We start from the raw sequence: 10,043 nt of genomic DNA, 5'->3' as shown, positions 1-10,043 counted from the left end.
GCTGTCCGGTTCAGCTGCCAGCCTACTGCCCAGCCTGACACAGCCCCCACCAGGCTGGATGCTCATTTCCACGACCTGCGTGGCCCATGGAGCCACCTGAATTTGCAACCCGTAGTTCATAGGTTTAGCTTTTCTTTGTTAAACTCCCTCCAGACACATCTAGGGAAAGTCCCATCTAATCTCTCTAAATCAGATATTTACATGGGGGAGTGTCAAAGTGTAAACCATTATTTCTGCCTTTTAAAAAGAAAAATGAAAATATTTCTAGATGCAATTTTACAACCACACAGAAGTGATCAGGTTCCAATATTTGTGTTACAAGAATTCCAGCATGGAAGTACTGGACTTTACCTCCCATGTATAACTCCAGTATTTCATCTGACTTCTGGGGAGATATTGGGCCTTTAGGATTTATCTAGCTTAAAGAAACACTAGCCCACCTCTGCCCAATGCCCTTCCCACTAGGAGCCACACCTTTCTAATTGGCAGTCTACCATAAAAATATTGACACACACTCACTTGTATAATTCAATGACTGGCTTTGCCACATCCTTGTACTGTCTTAGCCTGGCAGCAACTGCTTCAGGTTTATCATCTTCCTGCTGGACTAATGGTTCACCAGTGATGTCATCAATCCCCTACAAGTATTAGAGAAACCAGTTACTATGGCCAGCAGCTTGGCCATCCCACAGACAAAAACTCTCCTGTGCAAAACCATGTATTCAGCTCTGATGCCTACCACATGATGAATTAGGCCCAGGTGAGAATGCTAATGGTGAAGGTAGTTGAAAAAGAAATAATACTCTTAATGGTATATCAACCTAACTTCATGAGGTTTGACATTAAATCTAGATTGATTTCTCAGATCTTTCCAAACATTTTCCAGTGCCACTGAGAAATGATACTTTCACTTCAGCTTAAAATTCCATGCTGCCTCCTCTAACAACAAACAACATTTAGACAATGTCAATCTGACCCCTAAATAGTCCTAAAACTGCCTTTTTCCCTAATCCCTGAGTTATTGATATGGAAAATAAAATGTCTCAAAGAACCAGCTAGTTTACATAGGAATATCACTAATCTAGAAGAGGGTATCTCAGTCCTTTCTCTGCTAGCTTTCAAAATTCTATCATGTAGGTTTTCTGAGATTAACCTCAGGTTATTTTACTAGATCAAATAATGACTTATCTAAAGGTAGGTTAAAACAGGCGTGAATCATATATGCCCATGATAATCAAGAACAAACATTCTGAGAACTGAAAAATTGCATTAAAAAAAACCTGATTTTCAATGTATTTTAATCTCCTCAGGAACCATATCTACCAATAAATAGCAAAATGGACAGATAAGAATCTTGCTTCCTATGTGCATGACTATTATCCACTAGGGGAGACAGTTACAAGAAATAAATCTCTCAAAAGGCAGGCTAGAGCGGAACCAAAAGGCTCAGGCAACTCAATTGGATAATCAGAAACCAGCTATAAATTTGAAATGCACTAAAATTCCATTACAGTTCAGGGCCCTGGGTATATAACTTATATTTATGATTTATTGGTTAGCCACATAATTACCACATGTGTGTTCCATGGCTGTTACCCTGACCCAACAGGAGAGATGGGGATGGGAAAAGGCTGTATATCACCTATATTTCTTCCTCCTTTTTTTTTTACTTTAAGCTGCAAAGCTTAGAAGAGTGAAACTTCTTTTTCCAGGACTTCAGAGCACCAGCAAATCCAGCAACTGCTTCCAGAAAGAACGGAATGATACTAGGACAATAGTATCCCTCTTTCTGGGAGAGCTCGGCCACACAGCAGCTAGTTCACTTGGCCCAGACTAGCACTTTCACTGCTGTCTCTAGAAGTAGCACTGTAATTGCAGGTGTTCTTTTAGGGATACTCCAACCTTTGGAAAGCCACTCAGTTTTAAAGCTTCTCAAATTTTGTAAGAACCTTTGCATCAGCAGTCCAGGCAGTGTCAAAATGTGAAGCATTTGTGGGCTTCATTGTATATTCAGAACTCTCTTTCCCTCCCTATCCATTTTTTCCTCCTAAGCTAGCTTCTTGGGAGGGAAAAGAGGAAGGGAACCAATAAAGGAATTCCAGTATTTACATTTAAAAAAGAAGACTTCAAAAGGTGACTAGTGTTTAACCCAAACAAACAGAGTCACTGGAACTTCACTGTACCAGGGCACCCAGAAGCTGGGAAGGCATCCTTACCCTCTTCAAGTTAGTTTTCTGCAGTAATCACTGACTGTCTATATTTGAGTCTAACCTATTCTATAGATATTAATTCAACAAAACGCAATTGTCACCCCTTGTCATCTTTCACACTTGGATGATAACAAGTAATACTATCTACCACCAAATAACTAGACTTAAGAATTATCATATTAAACTAATTCATGTCTTTGCCAGAAAGAATAGTAACTCTTGAAATGAATTTAATTTTAAAAGTTTCATTAAACATATACCTGTATGTGTATTTATTTTATGTAAATGTGTAGCTATTTTATTTTGAACTTTTTTATTCCTTTAGCTCTCCCGAGTCCTTTTACCTTACTCCCACCAGTCACATGATCCTAGCTCTTAATTCAGTCCCAGCCCCATCCAGTTTGCCAGCCTAGCATATATTTTATATCTTTATCTCTACTTTTACAGAGAGAGCATATATACACACAAAAAATAATATATGTAAAAAGGGATGGTCACTGTTTTACAAAAAAGTTATCACTGCACTATTGACTTTCATATTCAACACCTAGAGGAACTATTTCTCCAGGTCAAAGAGTATAGCACTAGATCATTCTTTTCACTGACTACATAATATTCCAAGTTGTAGATATTCTCAAATCTATTTAATCATTCCCTATAGATGAACACTCATTTTATTTTCAGATTTTGTTTTGTTTTTCCCAATACAAAGAACACTGAAACAAGAATCACTGTGTATATGACCTTATCTGCTAGTGCTTTCATTTCCATAGCCTCTACTCCCAGAGGTGGGGTAAATGAAACATGTATTTAAAAAATTTAATGAACATTACAAAGTTGCTTTTTAAAAAATTATTACTATTTTATATACCATTTTCCCCAGACCCCCACCAGCAATAGATGTTATAAACTTTAATTTGCATTCCTTGACTACTAGTGAATGAGAATCTTTAAATATTTATCAGCCCTGTAGATTTGCTCTGTTTTGAATAATCTATTCATATCCTTTACCCACTTTTCAACTGAAATGTTTTGCTTCTTTCTTGTCAATCTGTGAAAGTACTCGGTATATTCTTACTGGTACATGAGGTGGATTGAAGTCCAGGTTATACACCCTTCCACTCAGGGGGTGAATCCAACGTCGGCTGAGACGATCTTTGAGTGTTTCAAATGGAATGTTCAAAGTGATCACTAGATCCAGGTCACACATTTTGTCCAGGGCTTCAGCCTGAATTAATGTCCTAGGAAAACCTAAATGTCAAAAACAAAACACATCAGATGTTAAGACATTTCTCAATTCTAACTAGTCACTAAAATATTTTCAGTGACAGAATAATCAAATCTGCATATATACCACCCAGAAAGGAACTTTAATCAGGAATCTTATCTACCACCATAAATTTAGTGTTAGAAGAAACTATGCTACTTTATATCCTAGCTTCAGCATTGGAATATTCAAAGATTAAGGAGTCATGTGATAAAAGCACAAAGTGTACTAAACTGAAAATCACAAGACTAGTCCCAGCTTTGCTCTTAACTGTGTGACCTTGGACAAGTTACATGATCTTCATTTCCTCTTCTGTTAAACAAAGGGACAAAAATTATATTTGTGTCTTTTAACTTCAACAGTTTCTGAATATATTATTTTTAGGCTACCGAAAATTTTTTGTATGTATATATATGAATATGTATACATATATTTTATATATACACATTCACATGTGTATATACAAAATAATAGAGTTTATTTTTTTTTTGAGAGGGCATCTCTCATATTTATTGATCAAATGGTTGTTAACAATAAAATTCTGTATAGGGGACTCAATGCTCAATGTATAATCATTAATCCACCCCAAGCCTAATTCTCATCAGTCTCCAATCTTCTGAAGCATAACAAACAAGTTCTTACATTGTGAATAAGTTCTTACATGGTGAACAGTACAGGGGCAGTCATCACAGAAACTTTCAGTTTTGATCACACATTATGAACTATAAACAATCAAGTGAAATATGAATATTTGTTTGATTTTTATACTTGATTTATATGTGAATCCCACATTTCTCCCTGATCACTATTATTTTTTTTTAAATAAACTGCTGAAGTGGTAGGTAGATGCAAGATAAAGGTAGAAAACATAGTTTAGTGCTGTAAGAGAGCAAATTTAGATGATCAGGCGTGTGCCTGTAGACTAAGTGTTAATCCAAACTAGACAAGGGCAATAAAACATCCACGGATGCAGAAGATTTCTCTCAAAACAGGGGTGGGTGAGGTTCTAAGCCTCACCTCTGTTGATCCCCAATTTCTCACCTGATGGGCCCCCTGCAACTGTGCCTGTCTTAGGTTGTTCCTCCCTTGAGGAATCTTACCCGTCTCTGGCTAACCAGTCATCTTCCGGGGCCATACAGGGAAATGTAAAGTTGGTAAGTGAGAGAGAGGCAATATTGTTTGAAAAGGTTAGCTTTTTTCTTCCTTGCAGATTTAAGCCCTGTGGCTTTTAGGCCCAGTATTTGTCTTGAGGTATCTTTACCACTTGGAAGAATTATGATACTCGGTAAATTCAATATGAGGCACAAATTCTATTTAAGGGTTGTAATTAGGAAGGAAGAAGAAAAGCTATAGGAGTAGCAGACGGAAGATAACATGGGAAGATTGATTATTTCTTTGACATATCTTCTTGTAGAGTAACTTAAGCATGTATAGGTTTTAAACTACTAATTAAATTGCATACACACATTAACATAATAGGAATGCAGTTACATAACCAAAGCAGACCTATAATTACCAGCCATCTCCAGTGAAACCAAGAAAACCAGTTAGGCACCCTAGGCATTTGTGAAAACTTATCTATGATATGGTAGATATTGTCCAACTGAACTTGAACAGTCTGAGAGAAATCAGACAAATTAAAACAACCCATTCCTGGGGACTGTTCACATCCCATATGTTCTTTTAACAGTAGATAGTCTGTAGTCGTAAGATTTTGGAGCACTACAACTTGCACTTCTCCTAATTCTTGGTTGAGTTCCAACAGTATAGATCCAGCCAAATTTGTTGTTTTACTGTATGCGCAGGCCAGCTTAGATATCTCCTTCTTCATTCCAATGGCAAGTCCAGGAACCGGTGGGATGAATGCAGCTACAACTGCAGCATCACCTGGATCTTTGTTGAGGTTTTTTTGATGATCATCTTCTGGTATGACTCTTCCAGAGAGTGCTGATGTTGGAAGTTCTTCTTCATATCGTATCTTAGTTCATTTTCTGGGTAGCCAAATTAGGCTTTGATCCTTTGTATAAACACAAACAGACCCTTTGCCCACACTTTGATATGCCCTTTATACCATTGCGTAGAACTCATTGGAAGTCACCACACAAGAACTGCTTTATTTTTTTTTAAGAGAAAGGAATATTATCAGAAAAATGTACCTCCATAGCCGATCATCTGACACCCTTTAAGTGATCAAAATTAAGGATATTTAAAGTATGCATTAATCGTTGATTTACACTTAGTTTTATCCTATCAGGGAGTAATTCCCCTTTTCTTTTTTTTTATCATTAATCTACACTTACATGAAGAATATTATGTTTACTAGGCTCTCTCCTATACCAGGTCACCCCTATAAACCACTTTACAGTCACTGTCCATCAGCATAGCAATATGTTGTAGAATCACTACTTGTCTTCTCTGTGTTGTACAGCCCTCCCCTTTCTCCCTACCCCCCCATGCATACTAATCTTAGAACCCCCCTTCTTCTTCCCCCCTCTTATCCCTTCCTAGCCACCCATCCTCCCCAGTTCCTTTCCCTTTGGTACCTGTTAGTCCATTCTTGGGTTCTCTGATTCCGCTGCTGTTTTGTTCCTTCAGTTTTTCCTTTGTTCTTATACTCCACAGATGAGTGAAATCATTTGGTATTTCTCTTTCTCCGCCTGGCTTATTTCACTGAGCATAATACCCTCCAGATCCATCCATGTTGCTGCAAATGGTAGGATTTGCCCTCTTCTTATGGCTGAGTAGTATTCCATTGTGTATATGTACCACATCTTCTTTATCCATTTATCTATCGATGGACATTTAGGTTGCTTCCAATTCTTGGCTTTGTAAATAGTGCTGTGATAAACATAGGGGTGCATCTCTCTTTCTCAAACTTGATTGCTGCATTCTTAGGGTAAATTCCTAGGAGTGGAATTCCTGGGTCAAATGGTAAGTCTGTTTTGAGCATTTTGATGTACCTCCATACTGCTTTCCACTAATTTACATTCCCACCAGCAGTGTAGGAGGGTTCCCCTTTCTCCACAGCCTTGCCAACATTTGTTGTTGTTTGTCTTTTGGATGGCAGCCATCCTTACTGGTGTGAGGTGACACCTCATTGTAGTTTTTATTTGCATTTCTCTGATAATTAGCAATGTGGAGCATCTTTTCATGTGTCTGTTGGAAATCTGTAATTCTTTTTTGGAGAACTGTCTGTTCAGTTCCTCTGCCCATTTTTTAATTGGATTATTTGTTATTTGTTTGTTGAGGCATGTGAGCTCTTTATATATGTTGGACATCAAGCCTTTATTAGATCTGTCATTTACAAATATATTCTCCCATACTGTAGGGTTCCTTTTTGTTCTATTGATGGTGTCTTCTGCTGTACAGAAGCTTTTCAGCTTAATATAGTCCCACTTGTTCATTTTTGCTGTTGTTTTCCTTGCCCGGGGAGATATGTTCAAGAAGAGGTCACTCATGTTTATGTCTAAAAGGTTTTTGCCTATGTTTTTTTCTAAGAGTTTTATGGTTTCATGACTTACATTCAGGTCTTTGATCCATTTTGAATTTACTTTAGTGTATGGGGTTAGACAATGGTCCAGTTTCATTCTCCTACATGTAGCTGTCCAGTTTTGCCAGCACCATCTGTTGAAGACACTGTCATTTTGCCATTGTATGGCCCTGGCTCCTTTATCAAATATTAATTGACCATATATGTTTGGGTTAATGTCTGGAGTCTCTAATCTGTTCCACTGGTCTGTGGCTCTGTTCTTGTGCCAGTACCAAATTATCTTGATTACTATGGCTTTGTAGTATAGCTTGAAGTTGGGGAGTGAGATCCCCCCTACTTTATTTTTCTTTCTCAGGATTGCTTTGGCTATTCAGGGTCTTTGGTGTTTCCATATGAATTTTTGAATTATTTGTTCCAGTTCATTGAAGAATGTTGCTGGTAATTTGATAGGGATTGCATCAAATCTATATATTGCTTTGGGCAGGATGGTCATTTTGACGATATTAATTCTTCCTAGCCATGAGCATGTGATGAGTTTCCATTTGTTAGTGTCCCCTTTAATTTCTCTGAAGAGTGACTTGTAGTTCTCAAGGTATAGGTCTTTCACTCTTTGGTTAGGTTTATTCCTAGGTATTTTATTCTTTTTGATTCAGTTGTGAATGGAATTGTTTTCCTGATTTCTCTTTCTATTGGCTCATTGTTAGTGTATAGGAAAGCTACAGATTTCTGTGTTAATTTTGTATCCGGCAACTTTGCTGTATTCCGATATGAGTTCTAGTAGTTTTGGAGTGGAGTCTGTATGGTTTCTTATGTACAATATCATATTGTCTGCAAATACTGACAGTTCAACTTCTTCTTTACCAATCTGGATTCCTTGTATTTCTTTGTTTTGTCTGATTACATGGCTAGGACCTCCAGTACTATGTTAAATAACAGTGGGGAGAGTGGGCATCCCTGTCTAGTTCCTGATCTCAGAGGAAATACTTTCAGCTTCTCGCTGTTCAGTATAATGTTGGCTGTGGGTTTATCATGTATGGCCTTTATTATGTTGAGGTACTTGCCCTCTATTCCCATTTTGCTGAGAGTTTTTATCATGAACAGATGTTGAATTTTGTCAAATGCTTTTTCAGCATCTATGGAGATGATCATGTGGTTTTTGTCCTTCTTTTTGTTGATGTGGTAGATGATGTTGATGGATATTCGAATGTTGTACCATTCTTGCATCCCTGGAATGAATCCCACTTGGTCATGGTGCATGATCCTTTTGATATACTGTTGAATTCTGTTTGCTAATATTTTATTGAGTATTTTTGCATCTACGTTCATCAGGGATATTGGTCTGTAATTTTCTTTTTTGGTGGGGTCTTTGCCTGGTTTTGGTATTAGGGTGATGTTGGCTTCATAGAATGAGTTTGGGAGTATTCCCTCCTCTTCTATTTTTTGGAAAACTTTAAGGAGAATGGGTATTATGTCTTCTCTGTGTGTCCGATAAAATTCCGAGGTAAATCCGTCCAACCTGGGGGTTTTGTTCTTGGGTAGTTGTTTGATTACCATTTCAATTTCTTTGCTCATAATTGGTTTGTTTAACTTTTGTGTTTCTTCCTTGGTCAGTCTTGGAAGGTTGTATTTTTCTAGGAAGTTCTCCATTTCTTCTAGGTTTTCCAGCTTGTTGGCATATAGGTTTTCATAGTAGTCTTTAATAATTCTTTGTATTTCTCTGGAGTCTGTCGTGATTTTTCCGTTCTCATTTCTGATTCTGTTGATTTGTTTTGATTCTCTTTTTCTCTTAATAAGTTTGGCTAGAGGCTTATCTATTTTGTTTATTTTCTCAAAGAACCAGCTCTTGGTTTCATTGATTTTTACTATTGTTTTATTCTTCTCAATTTTGTTTATTTCTTCTCTAATCTTTATTATGTCCCTCCTTCTGCTGACTTTAGGCCTCATTTGTTCTTCTTTTTCCAGTTTCGATAATTGTGATGTTAGACTATTCATTTGGGATTGTTCTTCCTTCTTCAAGTGTGCCTGGATTGCTATATACTTTCCTCTTAAGACTGCTTTCGCTGCGTCCCACAGAAGTTGGGGCTTTGTGTTGTTGCTGTCATTTGTTTCTATATATTCTTTGATCTCTATTTTGATTTGTTCATTGATCCATTGATTATTTAGAAGCATGTTGTTAAGCCTCCATGTGTTTGTGAGCCTTTTTGTTTTCTTTGTAGAATTTTTTTCTAGTTTTATACCTTTGTGGTCTGAAAAATTGGTTGGTAGAATTTCAATCTTTTGGAATTTACTGAGGCTCTTTTTGTGGGCTAGTATGTGGTCAATTCTGGAGAATGTTCCATGTGCACTTGAGAAGAAATGTATATCCTGTTGCTTTTGGATGTAGAGTTCTATAGATGTCTATTAGGTCCATCTGTTCTACTGTGTTTTTCAGTGCCTCCGTGTCCTTGCTTATTTTCTGCCCGGTGGATCTATCCTTTGGGGTGAGTGGCGTGTTGAAGTCTCCTAGAATGAATGCATTGCAGTCTATTTCCCCCTTTAGTTCTATTAGTATTTGTTTCACATATGCTGGTGCTCCTGTGTTGGGTGCATATATATTTAGAATGGTTATATCCTCTTGTTGGACTGAGCCCTTTATCATTATGTACTGTCCTTCTTTATCTCTTGTTACTTTCTTTGTTTTGAAGTCTATTTTGTCTGATATTAGTACTGCAACCCCTGCTTTCTTCTCACTGTTGTTTGCCTGAAATATGTTTTTCCATCCCTTGACTTTTAGTCTGTGCATGTCTTTGGGTTTGAGGTGAGTTTCTTGTAAGCAGCATATAGATGGGTCTTGCTTTTTTATCCATTCTATTACTCTGTGTCTTTTGATTGGTGCATTAAGTCCATTTACATTTAGGGTGACTATTGAGAGATATGTACTTATTGCCATTGCAGGCTTTAAATTCATGGTTACCAAAGGTTCAAGGTTAGCCTCTTTAGTATCTTACCGCCTAACTTAGCTCGCTTATTGAGCTGTTATATACACTGTCTGGAGATTCTTTTCTTCTCTCCCTTCTTATTCCTCCTCCTCCTTTCT

The 10,043-nt window shown here is 37.3% G+C and overlaps 1 protein-coding gene across 7 annotated transcripts in view; it reads right to left on the bottom strand.

The window, feature by feature from the left end:
• AK4 (adenylate kinase 4) overlaps positions 1–10,043 on the bottom strand; it is a 94,429-nt gene that overhangs the window by 18,072 nt on the left and 66,314 nt on the right. For all 7 annotated transcript variants that reach the window (XM_073234076.1, XM_037024320.2, XM_073234078.1 and 4 more), the window contains 2 exons: positions 3,289–3,461; positions 520–638 (listed from right to left, as the gene is read on the bottom strand). In XM_073234076.1, coding sequence (XP_073090177.1) covers positions 520–638; positions 3,289–3,461 — 292 coding nt within the window. The remainder of the gene's footprint in view (positions 1–519; positions 639–3,288; positions 3,462–10,043) is intronic.

This window comes from Manis javanica, chromosome 4, assembly GCF_040802235.1.
Source record: "Manis javanica isolate MJ-LG chromosome 4, MJ_LKY, whole genome shotgun sequence".
Taxonomy (NCBI): domain Eukaryota; kingdom Metazoa; phylum Chordata; class Mammalia; order Pholidota; family Manidae; genus Manis; species Manis javanica.
Note: the sequence above shows the minus strand (reverse complement) of the source record. Positions and strands in the feature narration are given on the sequence as shown.